A 15,088-nucleotide genomic window follows, 5' to 3' on the forward strand; every position below is an offset into this window, starting at 1 on the left:
ACATACATATCTCAGGATCTCAAGTAAAAATCAGGCAAATAAATTATTATTCTCACCTCAAAAAAATCTTCCTGGAGTCTCTAGTTCCATCGTAGGAGCAATGCAATAACATTTCTGCAAAAGCACAGTCTGTAGTGTTACTGAAACCAATTGTTGTTTTCCTTGCCCTCCATAAATCATACACAGACTCTCGAAGTCGAATAACCTTTGCCGAGCCGGGCAGACTTGGCCTTCCTCTAGACTGCTTCTTCAGCGGCATCAACTTTTCAAATGACATTTTTCACCGTCATACATGTAAGAATTAAAAACTATTTACTGATATGCATACTGCTATAGTTTGTTGTTTGCACATGATTCAAGATGGAACTTTGAAAGCCCTAATTAGGAAGATGGAAGAAGATATCAAAGCGATTCTGCAACTACGAGGAAAATAGCGTATTTTTGGCAAGTAATTTATGGCAGTCTCCATATAGACTCCCTGTGTACCCATGTATACTGTTATGGCAGTCTCCATATAGACTCCCTGTGTACCTTGTTTACCCATGTGTACCCTGTGTACCCTGTGTACCCTGTGTACCCATGCGTACCCTGTGTACCTGGTGTACCCTGTCTACCTATGTGTACCCTGTGTACCCATGTGTACCCTGTGTACCCTGTGTACCCATGTGTACCCTGTGTACCCATGTATACCCTTTGTACCCTGCGTACCCATGTGTACCCTGTGTACCCTGTGTACCCTCTGTACCCTGCGTACCCATGTGTACCCTGTGTACCCTGTGTACCCATGTGTACCCTGTGTACCCTGTGTACCCATGTGTACCCATGTGTACCCATGTGTACCCTGTGTACCCATGTGTACCCTGTGTACCCTGTGTACCCATGTGTACCCTGTGTACCCATGTGTACCCTGTGTACCCTGTGTACCCATGTGTACCCTGTGTACCCTGTGTACCCTATGACAATTTTAATTCTACATTGTAAGTTTTATTTGTGATCATTATTAAAAGTTGTCTTTTAAGCAATGTTTAATCAGTATCTTAGTTTCCTTCTGTTTTTAACAAGAGACTGTTTCTTTGATCAGAAGCTGAACATAATAATTTGGCACCCATGTGTTGAGAAAAGAAAAGCACCATTTGTATGTGGCTCTGAATAAGCCAGGATTATTTTAAAGGCCCGTTTCCATCCGAGATCCTTTGCAGTCGTTTGTTTTTGTTTTGGAATCGCGCTATTGTTAAATAGCGAACTCTGATAGTCATTCACAAACACTATTAAAAAGAAAAACAAAGATTTGGTGAAGAACACAGTAAACAAATTTGCAGCTAAATATTTGAGACTGAAAAATCATAAATCGAGTCTGTGTATAAAACTTGTACAAAGCTTACCTGCTGTTGAAGGAAATTGTTCAGCTTCAAACACTAAATAAAATGTAAACAAATAACCAATATTTGCCAACACTCGGTTACTTTACGCATTTCAATTGTAGAATAATGACTTGTACAAATAAGATCGCTTATACATATCTCAGGATCTCAAGTAAAAATCAGGCAAATAAATTATTATTCTCACCTCGAAAAAATCTCCCCGGAGTCTCTAGTTCCATCGTAGGAGCAATGCCATGACATTTCTGCAAAAGCACTGTCTGTAGTGTTACCGAAACCCATTGTTGTTTTCCTTGCCCTCCATAAATCATACACAGACTCTCAAACTCGAATAACCTTTGCCGAGCCGGGCAGACTCGGCCTTCCTCTAGACCGCTTCTTCAGCGGCATCAACTTTTCAAATGACATTTTTCACCGTCATACATATAAGAATTTAAAACTATTTACTGATATATACTACAATAGTTTGTTGTTCGCACATGATTCAAGATGAGAACTTTGACAGCCCTAATTAGGAAGATGGAAGAAGATATCAAAGCGATTCTGCAACAACAAGGAAAACAGCATATTTTTGGCAAGTAATTTATGGCAGTCTCCATATAGACTCCCTGTTACCCCTGTGAACCCATGTATACTGTTATGGCAGTCTCCATATAGACTCCCTGTGTACCCTGTGTACCCATGTGTACCCTGTGTACCCTGTGTACTCCATGTACCCTGTGTACCCATGTGTACCCTGTGTACCCATGTGTACCCTGTGTACCCTGTGTACCCTGTGTACCCCTATGTACCCTGTGTACCCATGTGTACCCTGTGTACCCATGTGTACCCATGTGTACCCTGTGTACCCATGTGTACCCTGTGTACCCTGTGTACCCCTGTGTACTCATGTGTACCCTGTGTACCCATGTGTACCCATGTGTACCCTGTGTACCCATGTGTACCCTGTGTACCCTGTGTACCCTGTGTGCCCTGTGTACTCTGTGTACCCTGTGTACCCTGTGTACCCCTGTGTACCCTGTGTAACCATGTGTACCCTGTGTACCCTGTGTACCCCTGTGTACCCTGTGTACCCTGTGTACCCATGTGTACCCATGTGTACCATGTGTACCCTGTGTACCCATGTGTACCCATGTGTGCCATGTGTACCCTGTGTACCCTGCGTACCCATGTGTACCCTGTGTATCCTGTGTACCCATGTGTAACCTGTGTACCCTGTGTACCCATGTGTACCATGTGTACCCTGTGTACCCATGTGTACCCTGTGTACACAGGGTACACATGGGTACACTGGGTACACAGGGTATACATGGGTACACAGGGTATACATGGGTACACAGGGTACACATGGGTACACAGTCTACACAGGGTATACATGGGTACACAGGGTACACAGGATATACATGGGTACACAGGGTACACATGGTACACATGGGTACACAGCGTACACAGGGTACACATGGGTACACAGGGTACACAGGGTACACAGCGTACACAGGGTACACAGGGTACACATGGGTACACATGGTACACATGGGTACACACGGGTACACATGGGTACACATGGTACACATGGGTACACATGGGTACACAGGGTACACATAGGTACACAGGGTACACAGGGTATACATGGGTACACAGGGTACACAGCGTACACAGGGTACACATGGGTACACAGGGTATACATGGGTACACAGGGTACACATGGGTACACAGGGTACACAGGGTATACATGGGTACACAGGGTATACATGGGTACACAGGGTACACATGGGTACACAGGGTATACATGGGTACACATGGGTACACAGGGTATACATGGGTACACAGGGTACACATGAGTACACAGGGTACACATGGGTACACAGGATATATATGGGTACACAGGGTACACTGGGTACACATGGTACACAGGGTACACATGGGTACACAGGGTACACATGGGTACACATGGGTACACATGGGTACACAGGATATACATGGGTACACATGGGTACACGGGGTACACATGGGTACACAGGGCACACATGGGTACACAGGGTACACATGGGTACACGGGGTATACATGGGTACACAGGGTACACATGGGTACACAGGGTATACATGGGTATACATGGGTACACAGGGTAAACATGGGTACACAGGGTACACAGGGTATACATGGGTACACAGGGTACACATGAGTACACAGGGTGCACATGGGTACACAGGGTATACAGGGTAACAGAGAGTCTATATGGAGACTGGGTAACAGGGAGTCTATATGGAGACTGGGTAACAGGGAGTCTATATGGAGACTGCCATGAATTACTTGCTGTATTTTTCATATATGAAAAATGATACTGGCGCGCAAGGCATCTCAGTTAGAAATGGGCCTTTAAGTCCCTTTGTCTTGGATAAGTATGACAAGTATCCAAAAGTTTTCTTTTTGGAATATTGTTTGATTATTTAAAATTATTATAATTAGAGATATGATAGATGTGCGTAAAAGTTGTATGATACCACAGAAGATTTCAGAATAAATGTTAACAGTTATGAAATCATGTTCCTAATATTTGGATATGTTCACTAAATTTGAAATACCATAACTACAATTTATTAACTAGGTTTTTACTTTCCTCCAGAACAAAAGAGTACTTTTGAACTTGAATGACTGCAACATGTTGCACAGACCCACTGCTAATCAAAGTTTTGTTATATACTCAACTAAATGTCTTGTTTCCTATTGGCTTATGATAATTGAATAAAAAGATCATTGCACTTTCTCAAAAGTTTAAAAAACATGTTAACTTTCTCAATATTATGAAAAACATCAAGCTTGATTTGTCTGTAACAGTCTCAGTGGAACAAATATTTTGTTCAGTATTGTAAGTGAAAATATTTGAGCATTATGTAAACCATTGAAATATATTTCAAGTGGCGTGCATTTAAGATGTACAAAGGTCTCAGTGTTAGAAAGGTTTCTTATCCTTGGTTTGTTAAACATAAAATAAGTGTTTAGAAGCTTTGTTATTTTACTTGATGATTATCATGATTTTTGAAACAGGGAAATTGTATAATAACAGTAAGTTACAGAGAGGGAGCCAGCAGTTGATAGACGACATCTGTTGTCAGCCGAAATTCACACTCCAAGTTTTTATTCAAGCATTCTCACACGTTGGTAATAAACACACAGCTTCTGTAGTACACTCAAGTATATAAAATTAATTATCTTTTACAAATCTGAACAAGTTCAGTGACTGTGATGTTTAAACATCTTTAAATAATTAAGGGCAGCAATCTTTTTGGAAATTGTGTTTAAAAATATGTTTAAACAGTCTTCTGTTACTATACTTTCTGAACAGAGTGCATTCAGAGAACTCGATCACAAGAAAGGTATGCTGAAATTTTCTAATTTTCTGATATAGTTTTGCTGATTTATTTTATTTCAAGGTACCTTAATGAGGCTGATTTGTCTTTTCACTTGTACCTCTAAAACTTATTGATATGGTTTTCATCTTTAATAAGTGTAATTTTTATAGAACTATAAATGCAATCTGTTTGCATTGTAATCTTGAAACCCCAGATTACCTGATGATTTCATAAATATTTCAGGTAGATTTTTCTATACAAGCCTTTGTCTAGTGGTTATGTGCACACATCCATACCTTTGAATATTTTGAATAATCTTTAAAACTGTTTCTTGAAACTTAATACTGTTGTTAATGGACCATCAAGACTATTACCAACACTTGCCTTCTAGTAAAGATAAATGATATTGCAGTTGATATTCGTAAATAAAATTTTCAACCTTAGAGTATCTACTTTACATGAACAACTTGTTGAAGACAATACCTACATTTTGATTGTACAGTGGAATCCCGATTTCTCGAACCCTCGGTTTCTCAAACCTCCCGATATCTTGAACTAAACCTTGTTTCCCTTGGATTTGCTTCACTTGTAATTTCACCCCTGATTTCTCGAACTCCCAATTTTTCAAACCAATTTGCATTTCCCCTGGAGGTTCGAGAAATCAGAATTCCACTGTATTTCAACTTTCTATGTGCAAACCTTAAAAAATTACTGCAGCTTTAAAAGTAGCATTCTTTAATGATAACTTAAAATATCACCTATTTTTGTGACTGTAATGATACAAAGATATTCTCTTTTAGAGAATTTTACTCATGGAAAATACATACTCCTTGAGTTAACAAACTCCTTTAAATTACATTGTAAATACAATTCTCTTTTTAAAAAGTGACAGTGATCCATTTGCAACTTAAAAAAAATTGTCACACAATCCATACTTTTGTGATAGAAACTGCTCCTTCAAAACATAGACATTTAACTTTGAATGTGAACAATGTTTGTCAGGTTATGTATAAATGACAAATCTCTTTTGGGGTCGTATAATTGGCAGTGTGACTCTCCTTACTACTTTTCATCCTTTTTAAACCAGTCTGTGTGGAAGAAGGTAGGTCTTGTGAAGGTGTAGTCTGATCGTCCGGGTGAGTGTAGTCCTGAGAAGGACTGTTGTCGGTGGCAGTGACTGACGTTTCGACAACCTGTGCGGAAGTCATCATCAGAGTCACGAACTGGAATTTCGTGTTTCACACGAACTGGAATAAGAACATTCTACTGACAACAATCACTCACTTGACTCTGATGATGACTTCCGCACAGGTTGTCGAAACGTCAGTCACTGCCACCGACAACAGTCCTTCTCAGGACTACACTCACCCGGACGATCAGACTACACCTTCACATGTTACCCCCGGGTTCAAACCATTTACTGCAAGGTAGGTCTTGATGTAATAATTTGGATATATCAACAATGTTGAAATGGTAAATTGGCCACCATAATGATTACAAAAGCTGACGTTTCGAGCATTAACCCTTCGTCCTTCGCTCCGACGAAGGGCTAAAGCTCGAAACGTCAGCTTTTGTAATCGTTACGGTGGCCAATTTACCATTTCAACTTTGTTGATATATCCAAATTATTTCGTTACTCCCACCGACGCAGCCCCAAACAGTTTCTTTCGAAACTATCAGCCTTCATTCATAGGTCTTGATGTAGACCGATATTCTCTACCAGTTTTCAGCCTGAGATTTAAAAGAAACTCAAGACACTATTTAAGACTTTCATGCAATTGTTTCCTCTGTCACCCACAGAATATTTCATGTCAAACAACATTTTTTTTCCTGAACTAAAAACATTAAGTTCATTTACCAAATGTCATTGTTGTTGTCATCTAACTCAAAACAGTCAAGAAGGTCATTGCTTGTTTCTGCCCAAGGGTGGTCTTCTTCATACATCAAGGGAGGGGAAGGTGGCATGTTAAAAACAGAGTGTGTAGCATCTGTTAAGGTGGTTGGTGATGGTGTGGCCAGGTTTTCTCGGGGTGGTAACAATCCCACACCCCTTATTGTCAAGTCCAGTTCAGGATCCACTTGGAAGCTATTGTTAGTTGTGCTGTCTGTTGATGGTGGTGGGCTTAAGCAAACAGGTGTGTTTAATCCACACAGGCCTGTTATTGGAATTGAACTTGACTCAAATGAAATTCCATGAGCATCTGCAATCTCTCGTATACTTTCATCAATTTCATCGCTTGTTAACACTGTCATCCAACTAAATTCTTCCTTTATTCCACCAGAAAAAGGTGCAACTTCTTCCTCACTAAAAAAGTCATCATCATCATCTCTTTCAATCTTTATTTTAACAGGTTTATGTTTCTTTCTGTCACAAGATTCATTGTTGTCATCATCAAGTGGACTTGCAAGAGAATCTGCTGATCTCTTTGATGTAGTCTTCTTACATTGTTTTGAAGAACTTTTCTTTGAAGGTTTTTGTGTATTCACACCTCTTCTTCGTTTGAACACACCATCCACAAACATGTCAGCATATGCGGGGTCTATTTTCCAGAAGCCTCCTTTTCCCGGTTCATTCTTGTTCCTGGCTACCTTTACGAAGCACTTGTTTAGTGACAGATTGTGACGAATTGAATTCTGAAAAAGTTAGGAAAAAATTGATAGAAAAGGACTGTAAGGACTATAAGGACTGTCACCGACAGTCTCCAAGTAAAACTTGCTGCTCTAGATTATCATGTCAATCTTAAGTAAATAAAGCAAAGGTTTTTCTAGGAAGGTAAGGGGTAAAACCTGAAGGAAAATAAACCGACAAAGTCTTTTGCTAAGGCTAGAGCTTGAAAAAAGTGAAAGCCAGTCCAGAAAAAAATGAAATATTGGGACACTCTTAATATTCCCTTACTTATAACAATGTAGCTTGGCCATGGCAATTTCAATATGCATTTTTTTCACATAAGTGAGGTAGAGATCCAATAATAGAAGAATTAGATGGATTATAATACAAATGATGCCTGGGTCTTTGGACAGATCTGAATAATATGTTTTGAAGCCATCGGGGTTGAAACATTATGTAACACTCTGCCAGACTGCTTTTTCATGCTAATATACCCGTTTTACACAAATTTTCCTAGTCCAATAATTAACAGGATATGTTTATTTCCCCTATTCTTAGGAGCAGCTCCTTTATAACATTTAAATTTTTGTTGTTCTCAGTTTAGAAATGCACAACAGTATTGCTGTGATATATTACCATGATCTAAGGGTTCTCAGCTGAAGCATGGAGCCAAATCATTCAGTACTTTTATCAATAACCTCAACAATTATCACCTCGTCACCTGATGATAAATTAGAATTCTCTAGACTGAAGAGCATTTCATTTTCAAATTGTGAATTGTCCATTTTAAATGTTGCCAGGCATACAAAATTGGTGGAAGGGTTGGAAAATATTTTGAGTAGAGTTTATCAAACTATTCTTTTCAATCACATTTGTAAGTTTTAAAAATAATTTTGTTGTGTCGACAGACGGCTGTCCCTAACCATGTATTATTAATTCTAGTGGATGGTATTTTTAGAATAAAAGGATATGTTTTCTATCAATTTTAATTTCGTGGATCACATGCAACAAAATTTTTTCAAAAACCGCAAGATTTGCAAGCTGATGCTGACCACCCAACGAGTCGAGATTATTTTTTGCAACGTTTACATAAACTTACATTCTTTGCAAGCAACATGCGAAACATTCTTTTCAAAACCTCAATAACTCCCTGGTGTGCATTATATGAAAAATACACGGAAACATTTGAAATTTGCATGCAAACCTCTTTGGTGCCAAAACTTTAATTTTGTTGAGCCAGTCTAAAGTATAAATGCTTGAAATTGGAAACAAGGTTTTGAGCAGAAAAAATTGATTTTTCTCCCTTCAATTTACCGTCTTGTCCTTTAACAATATGTTAAACTATGTAGGCACTTAATGACACCTCTTTTCCTAGCAAACGAAGCGGAAAATGTTAAATCCACCCACGACAAAGTACATTTCACGTTATTAAAAGGTAGATTCAGATGTCAAAGAAAGCGAGTAAAGAGTCTACTAACCGTAGTGACAAATTTTATTCCTTAAAAAGAAACTGTTAGTAAAACAATTTATTTATGGCCGCAAACTAAAACTCCGAACGGTAAGAAAAGAACCTCATCTATGCTGACAAGATAAGTAAATATCTATGGAAAAGGTTCAGTGAGTGAATTCCGTTCTTCGACAACGTCGCTCTGAAATTCGTAAAGTGGCCAAAAAAATCATGGCATCTAGGTGAAACAACAAAATATTTAATATTCACTTCATGACTCAACTCGCATAGTTCTGAACAAAAGAAGTCTGACATGCCATACCCGTCACGTTTCTTCAAGAAGAGCTAAAAATTTCCCGATGTGGTAAAATGTAAATCTTCCTGACCAACTAATTCAAACGATTGATTGGGGAGGACTTCAAGAAAAGCCCATTTATTTAAATCTTTTGGCGCTTCATCTGCTTAACGAGGTTAATCAACACTTAGGCCGGTTCTCGATAACACCTGATAGTATGTACATTTTCTTATTTCCAGACAAAACCAAATGCTTCTAAACGTTAAATATTGCACTTATTTACCTGCCAAGTGGGATCCGCAACTCTGTAATACATAAAGTTTTCCTTTATCCACTTGTAGATGGCACTCAGTGTAATCTTGGTCTTGTTGGTTTCTCTCATAGCCATACAAATTAATGTCGCGTAAGAATAAGGAGGTTTGTGGTTGGCATCGTTTTTGTAATCAATATTTGGCTCTTTACAATGAATGTCCTTGTATCCATCGCTAGAATCACTGTGGTCGCCAGAGTCGCACGAATTCGACGACGGGCTCGGCGAAGGAGCTATGGAGGTGGTCGTTGGTGCAATGTCCTGAATGTTAATACTATGAAGCCATTGAAGATTTGTTAAACTATCATCAAGCGAAGTTTGTTCTTCTTCTTTCTCTGTGGGATTTTGAGCCTTCCAGTTCGCTGCAAATCTTTCCGCACATGATTGCACTGCAACTGGCATATTTTTGTTCATAATATCTCAGTGCCGAGTTAGTTATGTATTATTACAGGCAGCTGTCCCGTTTTAGATCTTTTGCGATCGGTCGATCAAGTCCAAATGCTAAGAGAATTGAAGTGTTCGACTGTTGAATTTCCCGTGAGCTAGGGTGGGTTGTCACAGGCTACAAATCGAACGAAGTTAATGTCGATTTCCACAAGTGAGCGTTCTTTCTTTGCGCGTTCGTAGATCAGACTTTCAACACCAGATAGCAGATGGTTAACGAAACTTTTAAAATACCGAATAAGCCACAATGTTTAGGGCTGACTAAGATCAGTTTTCGAAGGCTCTAAATCCGTCCGACTGATTAACTGTTGTTTTACCCCAGTAGAATTTGATTAAAGAGAACAATGTGTCCGAGAATTCGCGGCGAACTATGAGATACAACTTGCAAAAGATGGGCACTTCGAAACAGTCAAAATCATAATCGTGTGTTGCAGACTGTGATGGTAATGAAACTCTTAACGGCGTTCAACAGCGTTCACGGTAGACCAATTTCCCCTTCCTTACATAGGAAATAGAGGCAGTCGTTCGTGGCAAGCAGGCATGAGTAAGTGTGATGAGTGAGCATTGTTGCCGGCTTTTATTTTCGTTTATCTGAATTAATCAAAGTAACAAAGAGCTATAAACAACTTTCTTCCATTTCATTGGTCAATATGTTGCTATGATCTAATCATATTTATCCGTAGACGCCAAATCCAGGGTTATGAGTGGCCAAAGGTTGCTATGAGATTTGAGCTTATAGTTCCTGGTCCAGCGCATGCGTGAAATCGAGCTTTAGCGGAAATGGTTGCGAGTTGCTTTGATAAACAACTTTCTTGGCAACGGGCTCAGTTCCTCTTCCGTTGAAAAATAAAACATTTACTATGATCAGAACGAGAGACGTGAAGATCAGAAAAATTCTCAACGACGATGTCGCAATTACCAGGGACGTGCTTGTGTTAGTCTTAAGGCGCAGGAAATGAAGTCAGCTCTTGACGTAGAGCAAGTCTTTTCATGCTCGGTTGAGTTTTAAAATAATTCTTCGTCTCGTACAATCCTGTTCGGGCTTATAATACAGACATAGGACTATGTAGCTATGGCTGTATTAGGTATCAACGGACCCTTTGCCTTGTATTCGTATTGAAGATATAGTTATTTGCTTCGAGAAAGAGAAGCAAACACAAACTTAACGGGAAAAGTTTTTCAACACGGATCACTTCCTGTCATTAACAAAGTTAGCGTTTATACGTGATTTGTTGCATGACTGCATTGTGTTGAAATGCGAACTTTCAAGTTACATTTAAAGCGATAAAAATCCATTGAGTGGTTCAGCAGCATAGAAATTGTTAAAATAACATAGTTTGCACACTTGTCTCACCAGCTACCTGTGAATTTTTGACGATCCAGTTTTCACCTTACCTAGCTGTCAAATATACAAATTGTGTCGTTTAAGCTGGTGTAGAAGCTGTCGAATGTGTTCAGAGCGCTTAGGCAGATTTTCTTCCATCTTCTTAGCACACAGCAAGTCCAGAATTCGATAAATTGGTTCGATAAAATGGTTCAAAGCTTGCTTCCTTTCTGTGTGATAACACTTATTCACTTTTCAAAGATTTTAAGAGTTTTGGTTAATTTGTTAAAAAAATGTTTTTTTCTTTTAAACTTTCAGGAACGACATAGTTTTCATAATATGCTGGAATAAGCCTTACGCGTGATCTGAGTGCGATTATCAAACAAAACAAAAGTGAAAATTGGAATACTAAACGGCCTTTGGCAGCTAGGTTTCCCCACCAAGTTAGAAGTGAGTGCGAGCTGCTTTCAACTTTAGATACTCATCTCTGCGGTTGTTGTTGATGAAAGTAAGCCAACACGAAAACAAGTAAAAACAGTTCAAAGGTTCTGTTTAGAGAGAACATGAAAACTTGACATTTACAGAAGTTGAATCTTCCATCGCGCGAAAAAACTCCTAAAATTATAGAGTTTTTGTTCCGTGTGTAATGCTGCAGCTCAAGCGGTATACAAATGCATTATTGGACCAATTTTTAGCTGCGCAGACACAGCCTGGGGTGAACTACCCGAGAGCAGCATCACTAGTCTGCAAGGATTTCAAAATCGAGCCGCGAAAATCGTCACCTGTCAGAAAAGTACAACAAGGACAGCCCGAAATATTGTAAATTGGCCAGATTTAGAAACACTGCGAAAAATACACAAATGTATTTTAGTATATAAATGTTTACGGAATCTCGTTCCTACATACCTAAAAAACTATTTTAAAGTTAACAGTGACGTACACAATTTAACACTAGGCAGAAGAGAAATATTCACCCAAATAAAACAAATCTTGTTCTTGGAGGGCGAACTTTTAAAAATTCAGGACGTTTAGCCTTTAATTCACTGCCAAGCAAAATCAAAGAGGGAAGTTCTCTAGAAATTTTTAAACGCCTTCTAAAGGACTTTTTATCTGATTTTATCTCCTCTTTTAATCTTAGCAAATTCTATTCAACTTTGTAATTTTATTGGAAATGTGTATATGTAAATTTTATAAAAACCAGGGCCCCTAAGGATACCAGCCTCGCAGCTGACTGGGCCATCCTGGCTAAATAAAGTTGTCTTGTCTTGTCTTGTAGACAGCTGTGAAAAAGAAGGGTCTAAAATTGAATAATTATTGGACAGTCGGCTCCAAACAGCAGCTACATAGAAATATCCGTTTTTTTCCTAATGCAAACATGAAACTTTACCGCTGTTTATCCTACTCATTGCTTACGTAGGGATTTCTTTGTCTGTGCTGTAGATAAATAATAAATTTAGTAAATGAAACCAACTAACGTCATTTTTCCATCAAGTATCCGTCATTTCTAGCCTGACTACTGGAGCACAGCTGAAGTTTTACGTTTAACTTAATTTTTTTTGCGATGGATACAAAATTGCTCCTGTCGTATAGGGCCTTTTTGGATTTGTAAACGGTGTTCCGAGCTAATCATAGCACTCTCTTGTGGAGCTTATTACAAATAGCTATTCAAGCCTCGTTTTCACATGGTTTTTCCAGTCGCCTCAGTCCACAACCGTTGAGTGATTTTGAGTGCTTGAAAAATCAAGCAAGTTTGAGCTGACTGGCTGGCTCTCTCTCTCTCTCTCTCTCGAGAGAGTTATGTGCGAAAAGGCTACTCTTCCATGTGACATTCTGGCTGAGTTTAAGTTTCTTGTATCATTCACTCATGGCAATCCAGCACATCAAAGCTAGAAGGGGTTCACAAAGTGAAATTTGAAATTCAATAATGCATCAAAACTTTTGCTGTTTTTGTGCACGAGCATGACTGTTCATAACATATTCCTTACCAAATAGCTGTTCCACTCTATATCTAGGAGTCTTATACGCTGTTCTCTCTTAACCTTCGTCTCTCGTGTGTGACATTGCGTAATAGGGTAATGCATGAGTGCTCCCTTAATTGCGCGCGTCTGTTACCAAACCAATTTCCCAAATTATGAGTGACGCAAAAAAATGTCCAGAAAAGTTTCTTACTTCAGGGTGCATGCATCAAAACATGTTTTGGTGAGATTATGGTGTTTCAGCAAACCGTATCTTGTGTTAAAAAGGTCGATGTACACTTATGTGCTCAGTAACACACACAGCCTTGAAAATATTTCGAGTACCCGTTTAGTTCCTGAGTGAGATGACCGAAACCACCCAAAAGAAGCAAGAGGCCAGTGGAAACAGTTATCAGAAGTTTGTTCATTGTGCCATGTTCGTATATTAGTAGTTTCGAGACTCAAGATTAATTATGAATTAATTGAGGTGCAATGGCAAGGGAAAGAACAACTTGAAATAAAAAAATCTCTAAACCAGCCTCATAATGGTGTAAGAAACCAATAAAACACGCCAAAAATACAAGCTCCGTCAATTATCTTTAAAATGATTGAAAACATTGGACGCACTTTTTTTGCAACTCCCAGAGAGTACAAGGTTTCCCTTCCAACGCTAGGCTTAAAAGAACGAATGAAACGTTTTTTGATAAGAAGTGATTTCATCACTTAATTTCTTTTCAAGTCTGTAGCTAAGTTTACCGCCAGTGAATCTATTGAAACAGCGGCAACGATAACACCTGGTGGATTTGAGGAATAGAGAGGGTAGCTCTCCTCATTTTTTCATTTCCAACATGTTCGCCATTTTCATTTCGGCTGTGAGACGCGCCCATGCAGTCAGTTCGATAACTTTGAGCTGGTATATAGGGGTATATTAACAGATGTACTATAATTCTAGATTTTTTACGCTTTTTAAAATTTCCTGGCTCTTTTGTTCACTTCTAGTGAGAACAAACACCGATTTTTCCTAGCGAATCGGTGTAATGTCTATTTATGCAAATTTGCCGACGTTTACTTTTTAATTATTCAGGGTTGTCTCTTTAATGAGTGACAGCCGGCGTTCGGATCATGCGACTCTCATTACAAGTGACGTGCAATCAAAACCTGGGTTGCTTTATCCGCTTGAGTACTCCGAGATCTTGAGCCGGAAAATTGGTCAAGGTAAGCCGAGAAGAGATAATTGAGATGCTTAACCCGCCAGCGTTGAGTCGCCTGTGCGGCTACCTCTACGGTAAATACTTCAATTCCCGTACTCCGAAAAGATCTCAAATTTATGAAGTCCAGTGAACTCATCTTTGGCTACAAATTCCCTGAAATAAATGTTAAGACCTATTGTATTGCCTTCCATAGAAAGCATTCAAAATAATTTATTCAATCTAGTGAAGATGTTCAATCGTAGTGTGAAACTGTTTAAAAAAAAATACCAAGGTGACTCCTTCGAAAAGTTTCCCTTTGAGGACCCTTCGAACCCCACTGCACTGGCAAGTAATTCATGGCAGTCTCCATATAGACTCCCTCTTACCCAGTCTCCGTATAGACTCCCTGTGTACCCTGTGTACCCTGTGTACCCTGTGTACCCTGTGTACCCTGTGTACCCTGTGTACCCTGTGTACCCTGTGTACCCTGTGTACCCTGTGTACCCTGTGTACCCTGTGTACCCTGTGTACCCTGTGTACCCTGTGTACCCTGTGTACCCTGTGTACCCTGTGTACCCTGTGTACCCTGTGTACCCTGTGTACCCTGTGTACCCTGTGTACCCTGTGTACCCTGTGTACCCTGTGTACCCTGTGTACCCTGTGTACCCTGTGTACCCTGTGTACCCTGTGTACCCTGTGTACCCTGTGTACCCTGTGTACCCTGTGTACCCTGTGTACCCTGTGTACCCTGTGTACCCTGTGTACCCTGTGTACCCTGTGTTCCC

At 39.5% G+C, this 15,088-nt stretch overlaps 1 protein-coding gene across 1 annotated transcript; it reads right to left on the reverse strand.

Annotated features, from left to right (window-relative positions):
- Positions 1 to 6,158: 6,158 nt before the first annotated feature.
- Positions 6,159 to 10,407, reverse strand: LOC111324799 (uncharacterized). The gene is made up of 2 exons (XM_022928444.2): positions 9,364 to 10,407; positions 6,159 to 7,364 (listed from the first exon to the last, which is right to left on the reverse strand). The coding sequence occupies exons 1-2, from the start codon at positions 9,802 to 9,804 to the stop codon at positions 6,585 to 6,587; spliced, it is 1,221 nt and encodes a 406-aa protein (XP_022784179.2). The 5' UTR covers positions 9,805 to 10,407; the 3' UTR covers positions 6,159 to 6,584.
- Between the last annotated feature and the right edge of the window lie 4,681 nt (positions 10,408 to 15,088).

The sequence above is a fragment of the Stylophora pistillata genome, chromosome 10, assembly GCF_964205215.1.
Source record: "Stylophora pistillata chromosome 10, jaStyPist1.2, whole genome shotgun sequence".
NCBI classification, from domain to species: Eukaryota; Metazoa; Cnidaria; class Anthozoa; order Scleractinia; family Pocilloporidae; genus Stylophora; species Stylophora pistillata.

Coding starts and splice junctions, on each gene's coding strand:
- LOC111324799 (XM_022928444.2), bottom strand. CDS start 9,804: ATGAACAAAAATATGCCAGTTGCAGTGCAATCATGTGCGGAAAGATTT. Junction 7,365..9,363: donor TTGCGGATCCCACTTGGCAG/GTAAATAAGTGC, acceptor TAACTTTTTCAG/AATTCAATTCGTCACAATCT.